The sequence below is a fragment of the Oncorhynchus keta genome, chromosome 8 (genome assembly GCF_023373465.1).
Source record: "Oncorhynchus keta strain PuntledgeMale-10-30-2019 chromosome 8, Oket_V2, whole genome shotgun sequence".
In the NCBI taxonomy this organism is placed as follows: Eukaryota; Metazoa; Chordata; class Actinopteri; order Salmoniformes; family Salmonidae; genus Oncorhynchus; species Oncorhynchus keta.
In genome coordinates, this window is record NC_068428.1 from 41,653,306 (window position 1) to 41,676,448 (window position 23,143).

The 23,143-nt window shown below is 47.7% G+C and overlaps 1 protein-coding gene across 4 annotated transcripts in view; it reads left to right on the forward strand.

Moving 5' to 3' along the window:
- Positions 1-23,143, forward strand: part of LOC118380431 (signal-induced proliferation-associated 1-like protein 1) — a 103,677-nt gene that overhangs the window by 66,863 nt on the left and 13,671 nt on the right. For 3 of the 4 annotated variants that reach the window (XR_008141231.1, XM_052524257.1, XM_052524258.1), the window contains exons 16-20: positions 10,811-10,908; positions 11,619-12,094; positions 14,662-14,844; positions 22,073-22,280; positions 22,639-22,867. Coding sequence is in view for 2 of the 4 variants with exons in the window: in XM_052524257.1 (XP_052380217.1) it covers positions 10,811-10,908; positions 11,619-12,094; positions 14,662-14,844; positions 22,073-22,280; positions 22,639-22,867 (1,194 nt within the window). In the remaining 2 variants the exon portion in view is untranslated. Of the gene's footprint in view, positions 1-10,810; positions 10,909-11,618; positions 12,095-14,661; positions 14,845-22,072; positions 22,295-22,638; positions 22,868-23,143 lie in introns of all 4 variants that reach the window. The other variant, XR_008141232.1, reaches the window with a different exon arrangement.

Below are 23,143 nucleotides of genomic sequence, written 5' to 3' on the forward strand. Positions count from 1 at the left end.
TAACCCAGTCCAGTATAACCCAGTCCAGCATAACCCAGTCCAGCATAACCCAGTCCAGTATAACCCAGTCCAATATAACCCAGTCCAATATAACCCAGTCCAGTATAACCCAACCCAGTCCAGTGTAACCCAGTCCAGTATAACCCAGTCCAGTATAACCCAGTCCAGTATAACCCAGTCCAATATAACCCAGTCCAGTATAACCCAACCCAGTCCAATATAACCCAGTCCAGTATAACCCAGTCCAGTATAACCCAGTCCAGTGTAACCCAGTCCAGTGTAACCCAGTCCAGTGTAACCCAGTCCAGTGTAACCCAGTCCAGCGTAACCCAGTCCAGTATAACCCAGTCCAGTATAACCCAACCCAGTCCAGTGTAACCCAGTCCAGTATAACCCAGTCCAATATAACCCAGTCCAGTATAACCCAACCCAGTCCAGTGTAACCCAGTCCAGTATAACCCAGTCCAATATAACCCAGTCCAGTATAACCCAGTCCAGTATAACCCAGTCCAATATAACCCAGTCCAGTATAACCCAACCCAGTCCAGTGTAACCCAGTCCAATATAACCCAGTCCAGCATATCACAGTCCAGTGTAACCCAGTCCAGTATAACCCAGTCCAGCATAACCCAGTCCAGTGTAACCCAGTCCAGTATAACCCAATCCAGTATAACCCAGTCCAGTGTAACCCAGTCCAGTATAACCCAGTCCAGTGTAACCCAGTCCAGTATAACCCAGTCCAGTATAACCCAGTCCAGTATAACCCAACCCAGTCCAGTATAACCCAGTCCAGTATAACCCAGTCCAGCATAACCCAGTCCAGCATAACCCAGTCCAGTCCAGTATAACCCAGTCCAGTGTAACCCAGTCCAGTATAACCCAGTCCAGCATAACCCAGTCCAGTATAACCCAACCCAGTGTAACCCAGTCCAGTATAACCCAGTCCAGTATAACCCAGTCCAGTCCAGTATAACCCAGTCCAATATAACCCAGTCCAGTATAACCCAACCCAGTCCAGTGTAACCCAGTCCAATATAACCCAGTCCAGCATATCACAGTCCAGTGTAACCCAGTCCAGTATAACCTAGTCCCCAGTCCAGTGTAACCCAGTCCAGTGTAACCCAGTCCAGTATAACCCAGTCCAGTGTAACCCAGTCCAGTATAACCCAACCCAGTCCAGTGTAACCCAGTCCAGTATAACCCAGTCCAGTATAACCCAGTCCAGTATAACCCAGTCCAGTATAACCCAACCCAGTCCAGTATAACCCAGTCCAGTATAACCCAGTCCAGCATAACCCAGTCCAGCATAACCCAGTCCAGTCCAGTATAACCCAGTCCAGTGTAACCCAGTCCAGTATAACCCAGTCCAGTATAATCCAGTCCAGTGTAACCCAGTCCAGTGTAGCCCAGTCCAGTATAACTCAGTCCAGTATAACCCAGTCCAGTATAACCCAGTCCAGTGTAACCCAACCCAGTGTAGCCCAGTCCAGTATAACCCAGTCCAGCGTATCCCAGTCCAGCGTATCCCAGTCCAGTGTAACCCAGTCCAGTGTAACCCAACCCAGCGTAACCCAGTCCAGTGTAACCCAGTCCAGCGTATCCCAGTCCAGTGTAACCCAGTCCAGTATAACCCAGTCCAGTGTAACCCAGCCCAGTGTAGCCCAGTCCAGTATAACCCAGTCCAGTCCAGTATAACCCAACGCAGTCCAGTATAACCCAGTCCAATATAACCCAGTCCAGCATATCACAGTCCAGTGTAACCCAGTCCAGTATAACCCAGTCCAGCATAACCCAGTCCAGTGTAACCCAGTCCAGTATAACCCAATCCAGTATAACCCAGTCCAGTGTAACCCAGTCCAGTATAACCCAACCCAGTCCAGTGTAACCCAGTCCAGTATAACCCAGTCCAGTATAACCCAGTCCAGTATAACCCAGTCCAGTATAACCCAGTCCAGTATAACCCAACCCAGTCCAGTATAACCCAGTCCAGTATAACCCAGTCCAGCATAACCCAGTCCAGCATAACCCAGTCCAGTCCAGTATAACCCAGTCCAGTGTAACCCAGTCCAGTATAACCCAGTCCAGTATAATCCAGTCCAGTGTAACCCAACCCAGTGTAGCCCAGTCCAGTATAACCCAGTCCAGTGTAACCCAACCCAGTGTAACCCAGTCCAGTATAACTCAGTCCAGTATAACCCAGTCCAGTATAACCCAGTCCAGTGTAACCCAACCCAGTGTAGCCCAGTCCAGTATAACCCAGTCCAGTATAACCCAGTCCAGTGTAACCCAGTCCAGTGTAACCCAACCCAGCGTAACCCAGTCCAACATAACCCAGTCCAGCGTATCCCAGTCCAGTGTAACCCAGTCCAGTGTAACCCAGTCCAGTATAACCCAGTCCAGTGTAACCCAACCCAGTATAACCCAGTCCAGTCCAGTATAACCCAACGCAGTCCAGTATAACCCAGTCCAGTGTAACCCAGTCCAGTGTATCCCAGTCCAGTGTAACCCAACCCAGTGTAGCCCAGTCCAGCATAACCCAGTCCAGTATAACCCAGTCCAGCATAACCCAGTCCAGTATAACCCAGTCCAGTGTATCCCAGTCCAGTATAACCCAGTCCAGTATAATCCAGTCCAGTGTAACCCAACCCAGTGTAGCCCAGTCCAGTATAACCCAGTCCAGTATAACCCAGTCCAGTGTAACCCAACCCAGTGTAGCCCAGTCCAGTATAACTCAGTCCAGTATAACCCAGTCCAGTATAACCCAGTCCAGTGTAACCCAACCCAGTGTAGCCCAGTCCAGTATAACCCAGTCCAGTATAACCCAGTCCAGTGTAACCCAGTCCAGTGTAACCCAGTCCAGTGTAACCCAACCCAGTGTAACCCAGTGTAACCCAACCCAGCATAACCCAGTCCAGCATAACCCAGTCCAGCGTATCCCAGTCCAGTGTAACCCAGTCCAGTATAACCCAGTCCAGTGTAAATCAACCCAGTGTAGCCCAGTCCAGTATAACCCAGTCCAGTCCAGTATAACCCAACGCAGTCCAGTATAACCCAGTCCAGTGTAACCCAGTCCAGTGTAACCCAACCCAGCATAACCCAGTCCAGCATAACCCAGTCCAGTGTAACCCAGTCCAGTATAACCCAGTCCAGTGTAACCCAACCCAGTGTAGCCCAGTCCAGTATAACCCAGTCCAGTCCAGTATAACCCAGTCCAGTGTAACCCAGTCCAGTATAACCCAGTCCAGTCCAGTATAACCCAACCCAGTCCAGTATAACCCAGTCCAGTATAACCCAGTCCAGTCCAGTGTAACCCAGTCCAGTAGAACCCAACCCAGTCCAGTATAACCCAGTCCAGTATAACCCAGTCCAGTCCAGTGTCACCCAGTCCAGTAGAACCCAACCTAGTCCAGTAGAACCCAACCCAGTCCAGTGTAACCCAGTCCAGTCCAGTGTAACCCAACCCAGTCCAATGTAACCCAGTCCAGTATAACCCAGTATAACCCAGTCCAGTATAACCCAGTCCAGTATAACCCAGTATAACCCAGTCCAGTATAACCCAGTCCAGTCCAGTATAACCCAGTCCAGTGTAACCCAGTCCAGTATAACCCAGTCCAGTGTAACCCAGTCCAGTATAACCCAGTCCAGTATAACCCAGTCCAGTATAACCCAGTCCAGTGTAACCCAGTCCAGTATAACCCAGTCCAGTATAACCCAACCCAGTATAACCCAGTCCAGTGTAACCCAACCCAGTCCAGTGTATCCCAGTCTAGTGTATCCCAGTCCAGTGTATCCCAGTCCAGTGTAACCCAACCCAGTGTAGCCCAGTCCAGCATAACCCAGTCCAGTATAACCCAGTCCAGCATAACCCAGTCCAGTATAACCCAGTCCAGTGTATCCCAGTCCAGTATAACCCAGTCCAGTATAATCCAGTCCAGTATAATCCAGTCCAGTGTAACCCAACCCAGTGTAGCCCAGTCCAGTATAACCCAGTCCAGTATAACCCAGTCCAGTGTAACCCAACCCAGTGTAGCCCAGTCCAGTATAACCCAGTCCAGTATAACCCAGTCCAGTATAACCCAGTCCAGTGTAACCCAACCCAGTGTAGCCCAGTCCAGTATAACCCAGTCCAGTATAACCCAGTCCAGTGTAACCCAGTCCAGCGTATCCCAGTCCAGTGTAACCCAGTCCAGTGTAACCCAGTCCAGTATAACCCAGTCCAGTGTAACCCAACCCAGTGTAGCCCAGTCCAGTATAACCCAGTCCAGTCCAGTATAACCCAACCCAGTGTAGCCCAGTCCAGTCCAGTATAACCCAACGCAGTCCAGTATAACCCAGTCCAGTGTAACCCAGTCCAGTGTAACCCAGCATAACCCAGTCCAGTGTAACCCAGTCCAGTATAACCCAGTCCAGTGTAACCCAACCCAGTGTAGCCCAGTCCAGTATAACCCAGTCCAGTCAGTATAACCCAACCCAGTCCAGTATAACCCAGTCCAGTGTAACCCAGTCCAGTATAATCCAGTCCAGTGTAACCCAACCCAGCGTATCCCAGTCCAGTGTAACCCAGTCCAGTATAACCCAGTCCAGTGTAACCCAACCCAGTGTAGCCCAGTCCAGTATAACCCAGTCCAGTCCAGTATAACCCAACGCAGTCCAGTATAACCCAGTCCAGTGTAACCCAGTCCAGTGTAACCCAGTCCAGTGTAACCCAACCCAGCATAACCCAGTCCAGCATAACCCAGTCCAGTGTAACCCAGTCCAGTATAACCCAGTCCAGTGTAACCCAACCCAGTGTAGCCCAGTCCAGTATAACCCAGTCCAGTATAACCCAGTCCAGTGTAACCCAGTCCAGTGTAACCCAGTCCAGTATAACCCAGTCCAGTCCAGTATAACCCAGTCCAGTCCAGTATAACCCAGTCCAGTATAACCCAGTCCAGTCCAGTGTAACCCAGTCCAGTAGAACCCAACCCAGTCCAGTATAACCCAGTCCAGTATAACCCAGTCCAGTCCAGTGTCACCCAGTCCAGTAGAACCCAACCCAGTCCAGTAGAACCCAACCCAGTCCAGTATAACCCAGTCCAGTAGTGTAACCCAACCCAGTCCAATGTAACCCAGTCCAGTATAACCCAGTATAACCCAGTCCAGTATAACCCAGTATAACCCAGTCCAGTATAACCCAGTCCAGTCCAGTATAACCCAGTCCAGTATAACCCAGTCCAGTCCAGTATAACCCAGTCCAGTGTAACCCAGTCCAGTATAACCCAGTCCAGTGTAACCCAGTCCAGTATAACCCAGTCCAGTATAACCCAGTCCAGTATAACCCAGTCCAGTGTAACCCAGTCCAGTATAACCCAGTCCAGTATAACCCAGTAGTATAACCCAGTCCAGTGTAACCCAACCCAGTCCAGTATCCCAGTCCAGTGTATCCCAGTCCAGTGTATCCCAGTCCAGTGTATCCCAGTCCAGTGTAACCCAACCCAGTGTAGCCCAGTCCAGCATAACCCAGTCCAGTATAACCCAGTCCAGCATAACCCAGTCCAGTATAACCCAGTCCAGTGTATCCCAGTCCAGTATAACCCAGTCCAGTATAATCCAGTCCAGTATAATCCAGTCCAGTGTAACCCAACCCAGTGTAGCCCAGTCCAGTATAACCCAGTGTCCAGTATAACCCAGTCCAGTGTAACCCAACCCAGTGTAGCCCAGTCCAGTATAACTCAGTCCAGTATAACCCAGTCCAGTATAACCCAGTCCAGTGTAACCCAACCCAGTGTAGCCCAGTCCAGTATAACCCAGTCCAGTATAACCCAGTCCAGCGTATCCCAGTCCAGCGTATCCCAGTCCAGTGTAACCCAGTCCAGTGTAACCCAGTCCAGTATAACCCAGTCCAGTGTAACCCAACCCAGTGTAGCCCAGTCCAGTATAACCCAGTCCAGTCCAGTATAACCCAACCCAGTGTAGCCCAGTCTAGTATAACCCAACGCAGTCCAGTATAACCCAGTCCAGTGTAACCCAGTCCAGTGTAACCCAACCCAGCATAACCCAGTCCAGTGTAACCCAGTCCAGTATAACCCAGTCCAGTGTAACCCAACCCAGTGTAGCCCAGTCCAGTATAACCCAGTCCAGTCATATAACCCAACCCAGTCCAGTATAACCCAGTCCAGTGTAACCCAGTCCAGTATAATCCAGTCCAGTGTAACCCAACCCAGCGTATCCCAGTCCAGTGTAACCCAGTCCAGTATAACCCAGTCCAGTGTAACCCAACCCAGTGTAGCCCAGTCCAGTATAACCCAGTCAGTCCAGTATAACCCAACCCAGTCCAGTATAACCCAGTCCAGTGTAACCCAGTCCAGTGTAACCCAGTCCAGTGTAACCCAACCCAGCATAACCCAGTCCAGCATAACCAGTCCAGTGTAACCCAGTCCAGTATAACCCAGTCCAGTGTAACCCAGTGTAACCCAGTCCAGTATAACCCAGTCCAGTATAACCCAGTCCAGTGTAACCCAGTCCAGTGTAACCCAGTCCAGTATAACCCAGTCCAGTCCAGTATAACCCAGTCCAGTATAACCCAGTCCAGTATAACCCAGTCCAGTCCAGTGTAACCCAGTCCAGTAGAACCCAACCCAGTCCAGTATAACCCAGTCCAGTATAACCCAGTCCAGTCCAGTGTCACCCAGTCCAGTAGAACCCAACCCAGTCCAGTAGAACCCAGTCCCAGTCCAGTGTAACCCAACCCAGTCCAATGTAACCCAGTCCAGTATAACCCAGTATAACCCAGTCCAGTATAACCCAGTCCAGTATAACCCAGTATAACCCAGTCCAGTATAACCCAGTCCAGTCCAGTATAACCCAGTCCAGTATAACCCAGTCCAGTCCAGTATAACCCAGTCCAGTGTAACCCAGTCCAGTATAACCCAGTCCAGTGTAACCCAGTCCAGTATAACCCAGTCCAGTATAACCCAGTCCAGTATAACCCAGTCCAGTGTAACCCAGTCCAGTATAACCCAGTCCAGTATAACCCAACCCAGTATAACCCAGTCCAGTGTAACCCAACCCAGTCCAGTGTATCCCAACCCAGTCCAGTGTATCCCAGTCCAGTGTATCCCAGTCCAGTGTAACCCAACCCAGTGTAGCCCAGTCCAGCATAACCCAGTCCAGTATAACCCAGTCCAGCATAACCCAGTCCAGTATAACCCAGTCCAGTGTATCCCAGTCCAGTATAACCCAGTCCAGTATAATCCAGTCCAGTATAATCCAGTCCAGTGTAACCCAACCCAGTGTAGCCCAGTCCAGTATAACCCAGTCCAGTATAACCCAGTCCAGTGTAACCCAACCCAGTGTAGCCCAGTCCAGTATAACTCAGTCCAGTATAACCCAGTCCAGTATAACCCAGTCCAGTGTAACCCAACCCAGTGTAACCCAGTCCAGTGTAACCCAACCCAGTGTAGCCCAGTCCAGTATAACCCAGTCCAGTGTAACCCAGTCCAGTATAACCCAGTCCAGTATAACCCAGTCCAGTGTAACCCAACCCAGTGTAACCCAGTCCAGTGTAACCCAACCCAGTGTAGCCCAGTCCAGTATAACCCAGTCCAGTCCAGTATAACCCAACGCAGTCCAGTATAACCCAGTCCAGTGTAACCCAGTCCAGTGTAACCCAACCCAGCATAACCCAGTCCAGCATATCCCAGTCCAGCGTATCCCAGTCCAGTGTAACCCAGTCCAGTATAACCCAGTCCAGTGTAACCCAACCCAGTGTAGCCCAGTCCAGTATAACCCAGTCCAGTCCAGTATAACCCAACCCAGTCCAGTATAACCCAGTCCAGTGTAACCCAGTCCAGTGTAACCCAGTCCAGTGTAACCCAACCCAGTATAACCCAGTCTAGTCCAGTATAACCCAACCCAGTCCAGTATAACCCAGTCCAGTATAACCCAGTCCAGTCCAGTGTAACCCAGTCCAGTAGAACCCAACCCAGTATAACCCAGTCCAGTATAACCCAGTCCAGTCCAGTGTCACCCAGTCCAGTAGAACCCAACCCAGTCCAGTAGAACCCAACCCAGTCCAGTGTAACCCAGTCCAGTCCAGTGTAACCCAACCCAGTCCAATGTAACCCAGTCCAGTATAACCCAGTATAACCCAGTCCAGTATAACCCAGTCCAGTATAACCCAGTCCAGTATAACCCAGTCCAGTATAAACCAGTATAACCCAGTCCAGTATAACCCAGTCCAGTGTAACCCAGTCCAGTGTAAAGCCACAGGGATCCTGTAAATCCGTTTTATATGTAATTCTGAAGATTTCAGCCCAGTTTTGGCCAGTCCAGTTTAGCCAAGCATCACTCAATCTCTCTCATCCTCTTCTCTGACCTCTTTGACCCCTCAATCGCTCTCATCCTCTTCTCTGACCTCTTGACCCCTCAATCTCTTCTGGTGACGTGTTCCCTCACACACACACAGAGACACACACACTCGTTAGAGAGAAGGCAGACTGCACAGAAGACAACTGCTGAGGGGGGAAATATGGTTGAAATCATTCTCTGTTTACCATGGACTGCTGTTATGACACTTCTACTGTTCTTCATTCATCTACAATCCCTCTCTGTTCTTCATCATCAGCAGCTCTACAGTCCCTCTCTGTTCATCATCATCAGCTCGCCAGTCCCTCTCTGTTTTCTCTCTTCATCATCTCTACAGTCCCTTTGTTTTCTACTGTTCATCATCATCATCTCTACAGTCCCTCTCTGTTCTTCATCATCATCATCTCTACAGTCCCTCTCTGTTTTCTACTGTTCATCAGCATCTCTACAGTCCCTCTCTGTTCTTCATCTCTACAGTCCCTCTCTGTTCTTCATCATCATCATCTCTACAGTCCCTCTCTGTTCTTCATCATCATCATTTCTACAGTCCCTCTCTGTTCTTCATCATCATCATCTCTACAGTCCCTCTCTGTTTTCTACTGTTCATCAGCATCTCTACAGTCCCTCTCTGTTCTTCATCATCATCATCTCTACAGTCCCTCTCTGTTCTTCATCATCATCATCTCTACAGTCCCTCTCTGTTTTCTACTGTTCATCAGCATCTCTACAGTCCCTCTCTGTTCTTCATCATCATCATCTCTACAGTCCCTCTCTGTTCTTCATCATCATCATCTCTACAGTCCCTCTCTGTTCTTCATCATCATCTCTACAGTCCCTCTCTGTTCTTCATCATCATCATCTCTACAGTCCCTCTCTGTTTTCTACTGTTCATCAGCATCTCTACAGTCCCTCTCTGTTCTTCATCATCATCATCTCTACAGTCCCTCATCATCATCATCTCTACAGTCCCCCTCTGTTCTTCATCATCATCATCTCTACAGTCCCTCTCTGTTTTCTACTGTTCATCATCATCTCTACAGTCCCTCTCTGTTCTTCATCATCATCATCTCTACAGTCCCTCTCTGTTCTTCATCATCATCATCTCTACAGTCCCTCTCTGTTTTCTACTGTTCATCAGCATCTCTACAGTCCCTCTCTGTTCTTCATCATCATCATCTCTACAGTCCCTCTCTGTTCTTCATCATCATCATCTCTACAGTCCCTCTCTGTTCTTCATCATCATCATCTCTACAGTCCCTCTCTGTTTTCTACTGTTCATCATCATCTCTACAGTCCCTCTCTGTTCTTCATCATCATCATCTCTACAGTCCCTCTCTGTTCTTCATCATCATCATCTCTACAGTCCCTCTCTGTTCTTCATCATCATCATCTCTACAGTCCCTCTCTGTTTTCTACTGTTCATCAGCATCTCTACAGTCCCTCTCTGTTCTTCATCATCATCATCTCTACAGTCCCTCTCTGTTCTTCATCATCATCTCTACAGTCCCTCTCTGTTCTTCATCATCATCATCTCTACAGTCCCTCTCTGTTTTCTACTGTTCATCATCATCTCTACAGTCCCTCTCTGTTCTTCATCATCATCATCATCTCTACAGTCCCTCTCTGTTCTTCATCATCATCATCTCTACAGTCCCTCTCTGTTTTCTACTGTTCATCAGCATCTCTACAGTCCCTCTCTGTTCTTCATCATCATCATCTCTACAGTCCCTCTCTGTTCTTCATCATCATCATCTCTACAGTCCCTCTCTGTTCTTCATCATCATCATCTCTACAGTCCCTCTCTGTTCTTCATCATCATCATCTCTACAGTCCCTCTCTGTTCTTCATCATCATCATCTCTACAGTCCCTCTCTGTTCTTCATCATCTCTACAGTCCCTCTCTGTTCATCATCATCTCTACAGTCCCTCTCTGTTCATCATCATCTCTACAGTCCCTCTCTGTTCTTCATCATCATCATCTCTACAGTCCCTCTCTGTTCTTCATCATCTCTACAGTCCCTCTCTGTTCATCATCATCTCTACAGTCCCTCTCTGTTCATCATCATCTCTACAGTCCCTCTCTGTTTTCTCTGCTCTCTGCATTATCTCCCCTACTTTATCCCCTCTCTTTCTCTCACACACACAAACCACCCCACATAGCCGTGTCCCCTCTGGGTTCGTTGCTCACTAATTGCCTGTTCTGTCTCTTGCTGTGTGGCTGTTGTGTAACACCTGGCCAATTACATTATATAGACTTGTTTATTTATACACACACACACACACACACACACACACACACACACACACACACAGCAATAACTGCAGAAAACTGTAGACAACCACAGACAGGCACACACGCTGTAACGGCTGTGGAAAATTTGTAGCTAGTTTTCCAAAGATGCATGGCTCTAAGGACCATGTACGGAAGGAAACCTGTGGGATAATGTGTGTGTGTGTGTTTTAGATGCTCCTGTGTCTAAGTCTGGTCCTGGGTACTCCGGAGCACCACGCATCCAGAGACAGGAGCAGGTCATGCACCACTCCCCCAAGAAGAGCTCCCAGGTCAGGCTTCACCCTGCACAAACCTTGTCCTCACCTCGACCAGCACCGTACATACAGTACTTCTGAACGCACCCATTTGGGATGCATCTCAATCGTCCAAAATTACTATCTGTCCTCATCGACTGTACTTCATCTGCACTGACCTGAAGACAGGAACTCTTGTCCAGGTCTTTCAGACTCTGTTATGTTGAATAAACTCTCCGCTGTAGCTGACTCCTGTCTAACCCATCTCTCACCCCCCCCTCAACCCATCTCTCACCCCCCTCAACCCATCTCTCAACCCCCCTCAACCCATCTCTCAACCCCCTCAACCCATCTCTCACCCCCTCAACCCATCTCTCACCCCCCTCAACCCATCTCTCACCCCCTCAACCCATCTCTCAACCCCCTCAACCCATCTCTCAACCCCCTCAACCCATCTCTCAACCCCCTCAACCCATCTCTCAACCCATCTCTCAACCCCCCTCAACCCATCTCTCAACCCCCTCAACCCATCTCTCAACCCCCTCAACCCATCTCTCAACCCATCTCTCAACCCCCTCAACCCATCTCTCAACCCCCTCAACCCATCTCTCAACCCCCTCAACCCATCTCTCACCCCCCTCAACCCATCTCTCACCCCCCTCAACCCATCTCTCACCCCCCTCAACCCATCTCTCAACCCCCCCTCAACCCATCTCTCAACCCCCAACCCCTCACCCCCCCACCAGCCTGAGGGTCCCTACTCCAGCAGTAACACCCTGTCCAGCACGGCCTCGAGCGGGGGCCACAGCGACACCGACAAGTGGTTCGACCTGGGGGGCCCCGGGGGACCAGGGGAGGCCCCTGACTCTGAACCCAATGGCCTGGGAGGGGGGTACCTCCAGGGGGCCTCAGCCGACAGCGGGATAGACACCTCATCCTACGGAGGAGGGGGTGGGGGCCACTCACACCCCCACCAGGAGAGTTCTAGTTCCCTCTTGGCTCCCGGGGGTAGAGAGGGGAGGGATAGAGCTCCATCCCCCTGGCATAGCCCCACTGAGGGGGGCAGGAGGGTCCTGGAGAGGTCCTCCCCGGCCGCAGAGAGCTCACAACCTCCAGGGGAGAGGGGGGAGAGAGGAGAAGGGGCGGCTAGGACTCCTCCTACATGCCTACTGGTTGGAGATGGCAGCTCGTACAGTCCGACTGATGCAGGATCGCACTCCAGGTATGGATGGGTGGGTTGGACACGGAAAACACACACAGCAGACACACACACAGCAGACACACACACAGCAGACACACACACAGCAGACAAACACACAGCAGACACACACACAGCAGACACACACACAGCAGACACACACACAGCAGACACACACACAGCAGACACACACACAGCAGACAAACACACAGCAGAAACACACACAGCAGACACACACACAGCAGACACACACACAGACAGACACACACACAGGACACACACACACCCGACACACACACAGCGGACACACACACAGCAGACACACACACAGCAGACACACACACAGCAGACACACACACAGCAGACACACACACACACAGCAGACACACACAGCAGACACACACACACACAGCAGACACACACAGCAGACACACACACACACAGCAGACACACACACACACAGCAGACACACACACACACAGCAGACACACACACACACAGCAGACACACAGCAGACACACACAGCAGACACACACAGCAGACACACAGCACACACACAGCAGACACACAGCAGACACACACACACACAGCAGACACACAGCAGTCACACAGCAGACAGGGAAACTGTGTAAACAGTAGCACAATACAGTGGCCTTGGTTTGATATTTTGAAAGTGTAGCAGAACACACACACTTCCTGTTCCAGAAATAGAGGTTGATGATCGGCAGTCGTCCATTCATGTCATCCTCTGCTCTGACGTCGGTAGGCAAACGACTGTGTAACACTCTGTAATCTCTACTAGTCTACTGCGGAATCTGTAGATCATCCTTTCTAAAAATGGGTTTTAGCTCGTAGTTATTAGTTCAAAGTCTAGATTATGTCCATGCCAGAGATTACATTACTTTGGTCCTCCATGGCCACGAGTTGAATCTCCCTGTTGTGACCTTTCTCTTCTCTCCTCTCCTCCTGTCCTCCTCCTCCCCTCCTCTCTCCTGTCCTCCCCCTCCCCTCCTCTCTCCTCCCTCTTTCTCCCTTCTGCCCCGCCCCTGTCCTCCTCCTCCCCTCCTCTCTCCTCTGCCCTGCCCCTGTCCTCCTCCTCCCCTCCTCTCTCCTCTGCCCTGACCCCTGTCCTCCTCCTCCCCTCCTCTCTCCTCTGCCCTGACCCCTGTCCTCCTCCTCCCCTCCTCTCTCCTCTGCCCTGACCCCTGTCCTCCTCCCCTCCTCTCTCCTCTGCCCTGACCCCTGTCCTCCTCCTCCCCTCCTCTCCTCCTGTCCTCCTCCTCCCCTCCTCTCTCCTCTCCTCCTGTCCTCCTCCTCCCCTCCTCTCTCCTCTCATCCCTCTTTCTCCCTTCTGCCCCGCCCCTCTCCTCTCATCCCTCTTTCTCCCTTCTGCCCCGCCCCCTGTCCTCCTCCTCCCCTCCTCTCTCCTCTATCTTTCTCCCTTCTGCCCCGCCCCCTGTCCTCCTCCTCCCCTCCTCTCTCCGCTCCTCCCTCTTTCTCCCTTCTGCCCCGCCCCCTGTCCTCCTCCTCCCCTCCTCTCTCCGCTCCTCCCTCTTTCTCCCTTCTGCCCTGTCCTCCTCCTCCCCTCCTCTCTCCGCTCCTCCCTCTTTCTCCCTTCTGCCCTGTCCTCCTCCTCCCCTCCTCTCTCCCGCTCCTCCCTCTTTCTCCCTTCTGCCCCGCCCCCCCTGTCCTCCTCCTCTCTCCGCTCCTCCCTCTTTCTCCCTTCTGCCCCGCCCCTGTCCTCCTCCTCTCCTCCTCTCTCCTCTCCTCCCTCTTTCTCCCATCTGCCCTGCCCCTGTCCTCCTCCTCCCCTCCTCTCTCCGCTCCTCCCTCTTTCTCCCTTCTGCCCTGTCCTCCTCCTCCCCTCCTCTCTCCGCTCCTCCCTCTTTCTCCCTTCTGCCCTGTCCTCCTCCTCCCCTCCTCTCTCCTCTATCTTTCTCCCTTCTGCCCCGCCCCTGTCCTCCTCCTCCCCTCCTCTCTCCTCTATCTTTCGCCCTTCTGCCCCGCCCCTGTCCTCCTCCTCCCCTCCTCTCTCCGCTCCTCCCTCTTTCTCCCTTCTGCCCCGCCCCTGTCCTCCTCCTCCCCTCCTCTCTCCGCTCCTCCCTTTTCTCCCTTCTGCCCTGTCCTCCTCCTCCCCTCCTCTCTCCGCTCCTCCCTCTTTCTCCCTTCTACCCTGTCCTCCTCCTCCCCTCCTCTCTCCGCTCCTCCCTCTTTCTCCCTTCTGCCCTGTCCTCCTCCTCCCCTCCTCTCTCCGCTCCTCCCTCTTTCTCCCTTCTGCCCCGCCCCCTGTCCTCCTCCTCTCTCCCCTCCTTCCTCTTTCTCCCTTCTGCCCCGCCCCCTGTCCTCCTCCTCCCCTCCTCTCTCCTCTCCTCCCTCTTTCTCCCCTCTGCCCCGCCCCCTGTCCTCCTCCTCCCCTCCTCTCTCCTCCTCCTCCCCTCCTCTCTCCTCTCTCCTCTCTCTCCTCCCTCTTTCTCCCTTCTGCCCCGCCCCCTGTCCTCCTCCTCTCTCCTCTCTCCTCCCTCTTTCTCCCTTCTGGCCTGCCCCCCTGTCCTCCTCTCTCCTTCCTTCCTCCCCACCATCCTCCTCTCCAGTTCCAGAGGCCACTCCCCTCGTGAGGACTCGTCTTCCTCGGCCACCTCCCCTTGCTCCCAGACGTCGGTCTCTCCCGGCCCCAAGACCTTCTACCCCCGTCAGGGAGCCACCTCCAAGTACCTCATCGGCTGGAGGAAGCCAGGATCCACCATCAACTCTGTCGACTTCGGAGACAACCGCAAGTAAGACCAGGAGGAAGTGGCCTTGTACCTTAGAATAGTTCCTCTGTCAATACTTTATCACCACCTTGTGGCTAAAAGGAATATTGCATACAGTGATTATAGACAACTACTGTCATACAGTGAATATGGACAACTACTGACATTATACACTGACTACAGACAACTACTGACATTATACACTGACTACAGACAACTACTGACATTATACACTGACTACAGACAACTACTGACATACACTGACTACAGACAGCTACTGACATTATACACTGACTACAGACAACTACTGACATTATACACTGACTACAGACAACTACTGACATTATACACTGACTACAGACAACTACTGACATTATACACTGACTACAGACAACTACTGACATTATACACTGACTACAGACAACTACTGACATTGTACACTGACAACTACTGACATTATACACTGACTACAGACAACTACTGACATTATACACTGACTACAGACAGCTACTGACATTATACACTGACTACAGACAACTACTGACATTATACACTGACTACAGACAGCTACTGACATTATACACTGACTACAGACAACTACTGACATTATACACTGACTACAGACAACTACTGACATTATACACTGACTACAGACAGCTACTGACATTATACACTGACTACAGACAACTACTGACATTATACACTGACTACAGACAGCTACTGACATTATACACTGACTACAGACAACTACTGACATTATACACTGACTACAGACAACTACTGACATTATACACTGACACCTACTGACATTATACACTGACTACAGACAACTACTGACATTATACACTGACAACTACTGACATTATACACTGACTACAGACAACTACTGACATTATACACTGACTACAGACAACTACTGACATTATACACTGACTACAGACAACTACTGACATTATACACTGACTACAGACAGCTACTGACATTATACACTGACATTATACACTGACTACAGACAACTACTGACATTATACACTGACTACAGACAACTACTGACATTATACACTGACTACAGACAACTACTGACATTATACACTGACTACAGACAACTACTGACATTATACACTGACTACAGACAGCTACTGACATTATACACTGACAACTACTGACATTATACACTGACAACTACTGACATTATACACTGACTACAGACAACTACTGACATTATACACTGACTACAGACAACTACTGACATTATACAATGACTACAGACAACTACTGACATTATACACTGACTACAGACAGCTACTGACATTATACACTGACTACAGACAACTACTGACATTATACACTGACTACAGACGACTACTGACATTATACACTGACTACAGACAACTACTGACATTATACACTGACTACAGACAGCTACTGACATTATACACTGACTACAGACAGCTACTGACATTATACACTGACTACAGACAACTACTGACATTATACACTGACTACAGACAACTACTGACATTATACACTGACTACAGACAACTACTGACATTATACACTGACTACAGACAACTACTGACATTATACACTGACTACAGACAACTACTGACATACACTGACTACAGACAGCTACTGACATTATACACTGACTACAGACAACTACTGACATTATACACTGACTACAGACAACTACTGACATTATACACTGACTACAGACAACTACTGACATTGTACACTGACAACTACTGACATTATACACTGACTACAGACAACTACTGACATTATACACTGACTACAGACAGCTACTGACATTATACACTGACTACAGACAACTACTGACATACACTGACTACAGACAGCTACTGACATTATACACTGACTACAGACAACTACTGACATTATACACTGACTACAGACAACTACTGACATTATACACTGACTACAGACAGCTACTGACATTATACACTGACTACAGACAACTACTGACATTATACACTGACTACAGACAGCTACTGACATTATACACTGACTACAGACAACTACTGACATTATACACTGACTACAGACAACTACTGACATTATACACTGACACCTACTGACATTATACACTGACTACAGACAACTACTGACATTATACACTGACAACTACTGACATTATACACTGACTACAGACAACTACTGACATTATACACTGACTACAGACAACTACTGACATTATACACTGACTACAGACAACTACTGACATTATACACTGACTACAGACAGCTACTGACATTATACACTGACATTATACACTGACTACAGACAACTACTGACATTATACACTGACTACAGACAACTACTGACATACACTGACTACAGACAACTACTGACATTATACACTGACTACAGACAACTACTGACATTATACACTGACTACAGACAGCTACTGACATTATACACTGACAACTACTGACATTATACACTGACATCTACTGACATTATACACTGACTACAGACAACTACTGACATTATACACTGACTACAGACAACTACTGACATTATACAATGACTACAGACAACTACTGACATTATACACTGACTACAGACAGCTACTGACATTATACACTGACTACAGACAACTACTGACATTATACACTGACTACAGACGACTACTGACATTATACACTGACTACAGACAACTACTGACATTATACACTGACTACAGACAGCTACTGACATTATACACTGACTACAGACAGCTACTGACATTATACACTGACTACAGACAGCTACTGACATTATACACTGACTACAGACAACTACTGACATTATACACTGACTACAGACAACTACTGACATTATACACTGACTACAGACAGCTACTGACATTATACACTGACTACAGACAACTACTGACATTATACACTGACTACAGACAACTACTGACATTATACACTGACTACAGACAGCTACTGACATTATACACTGACTACAGACAACTACTGACATTATACACTGACTACAGACAACTACTGACATTATACACTGACTACAGACAACTACTGACATTGTACACTGACAACTACTGACATTATACACTGACTACAGACAACTACTGACATTATACACTGACTACAGACAGCTACTGACATTATACACTGACTACAGACAACTACTGACATTATACACTGACTACAGACAGCTACTGACATTATACACTGACTACAGACAACTACTGACATTATACACTGACTACAGACAACTACTGACATTATACACTGACTACAGACAGCTACTGACATTATACACTGACTACAGACAACTACTGACATTATACACTGACTACAGACAGCTACTGACATTATACACTGACATTATACACTGACTACAGACAACTACTGACATTATACACTGACTACAGACAACTACTGACATTATACACTGACTACAGACAACTACTGACATTATACACTGACTACAGACAACTACTGACATTATACACTGACTACAGACAGCTACTGACATTATACACTGACAACTACTGACATTATACACTGACAACTACTGACATTATACACTGACTACAGACAACTACTGACATTATACACTGACTACAGACAACTACTGACATTATACAATGACTACAGACAACTACTGACATTATACACTGACTACAGACAGCTACTGACATTATACACTGACTACAGACAACTACTGACATTATACACTGACTACAGACGACTACTGACATTATACACTGACTACAGACAACTACTGACATTATACACTGACTACAGACAGCTACTGACATTATACACTGACTACAGACAGCTACTGACATTATACACTGACTACAGACAGCTACTGACATTATACACTGACTACAGACAACTACTGACATTATACACTGACTACAGACAACTACTGACATTATACACTGACTACAGACAACTACTGACATTATACACTGACTACAGACAACTACTGACATTATACACTGACTACAGACAGCTACTGACATTATACACTGACTACAGACTACTACTGACATTATACACTGACTACAGACAACTACTGACATTATACACTGACTACAGACAGCTACTGACATTATACACTGACTACAGACAGCTACTGACATTATACACTGACTACAGACAGCTACTGACATTATACACTGACTACAGACAGCTACTGACATTATACACTGACAACTACTGACATTATACACTGACTACAGACAGCTACTGACATTATACACTGACTACAGACAACTACTGACATTATACACTGACTACAGACAACTACTGACATTATACACTGACTACAGACAACTACTGACATTATACACTGACTACAGACAACTACTGACATTATACACTGACTACAGACAACTACTGACATTATACACTGACTACAGACAACTACTGACATTATACACTGACTACAGACAACTACTGACATTATACACTGACTACAGACAACTACTGACATTATACACTGACTACAGACAACTACTGACATTATACACTGACTACAGACAACTACTGACATTATACACTGACTACAGACAGCTACTGACATTATACACTGACTACAGACAACTACTGACATTATACACTGACTACAGACAGCTACTGACATTATACACTGACTACAGACAACTACTGACATTATACACTGACTACAGACATCTACTGACATTATACACTGACTACAGACAACTACTGACATTATACACTGACTACAGACAGCTACTGACATTATACACTGACTACAGACAACTACTGACATTATACACTGACTACAGACAGCTACTGACATTATACACTGACTACAGACAGCTACTGACATTATACACTGACTACAGACAACTACTGACATTATACACTGACTACAGACAACTACTGACATTATACACTGACTACAGACAACTACTGACATTATACACTGACTACAGACAACTACTGACATTATACACTGACTACAGACAACTACTGACATTATACACTGACTACAGACAACTACTGACATTATACACTGACAACTACTGACATTATACACTGACTACAGACAGCTACTGACATTATACACTGACTACAGACAACTACTGACATTATACACTGACTACAGACAACTACTGACATTATACACTGACTACAGACAACTACTGACATTATACACTGACTACAGACAACTACTGACATTATACACTGACTACAGACAACTACTGACATTATACACTGACTACAGACAACTACTGACATTATACACTGACTACAGACAACTACTGACATTATACACTGACTACAGACAGCTACTGACATTATACACTGACTACAGACAACTACTGACATTATACACTGACTACAGACAGCTACTGACATTATACACTGACTACAGACAACTACTGACATTATACACTGACTACAGACATCTACTGACATTATACACTGACTACAGACAACTACTGACATTATACACTGACTACAGACAGCTACTGACATTATACACTGACTACAGACAACTACTGACATTATACACTGACTACAGACAGCTACTGACATTATACACTGACTACAGACAACTACTGACATTATACACTGACTACAGACAGCTACTGCCATTATACACTGACTACAGACAACTACTGACATTATACACTGACTACAGACAACTACTGACATTATACACTGACTACAGACAGCTACTGACATTATACACTGACTACAGACAACTACTGACATTATACACTGACTACAGACAACTACTGACATTATACACTGACTACAGACAACTACTGACATTATACACTGTTGCTATTGGACAGTCACATTGCTATTGGACAGTCACGTTGCTCGTGGACAGTCACGTTGCTATTGGACAGTCACGTTGCTATTGGACAGTCACGTTGCTATTGGACAGTCACATTGCTATTGGACAGTCACATTGCTATTGGACAGTCACATTACTATTGGACAGTCACATTACTAGTGGACAGTCACATTACTATTGGACAGTCACATTACTATTGGACAGTCACATTACTATTGGACAGTCACATTGCTATTGGACAGTCACATTACTATTGGACAGTCACATTACTATTGGACAGTCACATTGCTATTGGACAGTCACGTTGCTATTGGACAGTCACATTACTAGTGGACAGTCACATTACTATTGGACAGTCACATTACTATTGGACAGTCACATTACTATTGGACAGTCACATTGCTATTGGACAGTCACATTACTAGTGGACAGTCACATTACTATTGGACAGTCACATTACTATTGGACAGTCACATTGCTAGTGGACAGTCACATTGCTATTGGACAGTCACATTACTAGTGGACAGTCACATTACTATTGGACAGTCACATTGCTATTGGACAGTCACGTTGCTATTGGACAGTCACGTTGCTATTGGACAGTCACGTTACTATTGGACAGTCACATTGCTATTGGACAGTCACATTACTATTGGACAGTCACATTGCTATTGGACAGTCACATTGCTATTGGACAGTCACATTGCTATTGGACAGTCACATTGCTATTGGACAGTCACGTTGCTAGTGGACAGTCACATTGCTATTGGACAGTCACATTGCTATTGGACAGTCACATTGCTATTGGACAGTCACATTACTATTGGACAGTCACGTTGCTAGTGGACAGTCACATTACTATTGGACAGTCACATTGCTATTGGACAGTCACATTACTATTGGACAGTCACATTGCTATTGGACAGTCACATTGCTATTGGACAGTCACGTTGCTAGTGGACAGTCACGTTGCTAGTGGACAGTCACGTTGCTAGTGGACAGTCACGTTGCTAGTGGACAGTCACGTTGCTAGTGGACAGTCACGTTGCTAGTGGACAGTCGCGTTGCTAGTGGACAGTCACGTTGCTATTGGACAGTCACGTTGCTAGTGGACAGTCACGTTGCTAGTGGACAGTCACGTTGCTAGTGGACAGTCACGTTGCTAGTGGACAGTCACGTTGCTAGTGGACAGTCACGTTGCTAGTGGACAGTCACGTTGCTATTGGACAGTCACGTTGCTAGTGGACAGTCACGTTGCTAGTGGACAGTCACGTTGCTATTGGACAGTCACATTGCTATTGGACAGTCACATTGCTATTGGACAGTCACGTTGCTAGTGGACAGTCACATTGCTATTGGACAGTCACGTTGCTATGTCTTTTGCATGGCTGTATTATCTGACCCCTGACCTCTGCTTGTTATTGCGTGTCCCCAGGAAGTCTCCAGGGGAGGGAGGAGGAGGAAGTGGAGGCGAGGGGAGTGGCGGCAGCGGAGGACGAGGGGGTCAGGATGGGGGTAACAGCAGACCCCATCACGCCCTCCAGCCACACCTCACCCACGCTAAGACCACCGCGGAGGACGACATGAAGAGACTGAGTCCAGACAGCCCTGCCAAACACAGACGACACAAGGTCAAGGTCAAGGTACAGGATATTAGGTGGATATTCCTTAATGGATTATCTTTCCTTCCTCCCCAACACATACTGCAAAAATAATCAAACTGTTAAGGACAGCAGAGCTACAACTTTTGATTGCAAATTAAAATTACAGATACAGCACTTTAAATCCTCATGTTATAACTTTAATCCTCATGTCATAACGTTAATCCTCATGTCATAACGTTAATCCTCATGTCATAACTTTAATCCTCATGTCATAACTTTAATCCTCATGTCATAACTTTAATCCTCATGTCATAACTTTAATCGTCATGTCCATCTGGTGTGTTTGTATTATATTATGATAGCAGGTGACATCAGTTTAACTCTCTCTCTCCTCCAGTCGTCCTCCTCAGGCCAGCCCCCTACCCGTCGGTCTCTCCACCGCACCCTGTCTGATGAGAGTATCTACCGGGGCCAGCGTGTCCCCTCTCTGAGGCTGGGGGACCTAGAACCAGACCCTACCCTGGGTAGTGACGTGCTGTTCAGCTGCTCCACGTTGCCACGTTCTCCCACCACCCGCGGGGTGCCCCTCAGACGACCCTCGTACAAACTGGGGATCAAACTACACGGTGAGAGGAGCCGTATTGACACAGGGCTGGGGAATGTGGTTCTAGACAGCTTGAGACAGTTCGACACGTTGGTGACTCAATACTTAATGTGGCCGAGCTGGGAGGGGGATAAAGACTGTGTATATGCCTCCGTCTTCTGGTAGAAAGTGTATTGATCTACATTTTGGTAAAAAAAAGATTCATTACATTTATTGCAGACTATTCAAGAATAATAGTGTAGTTTATTTTTCAATGAGAGAAGAAACTGATGGAATTAATTCATCGAAAAGACTCAAA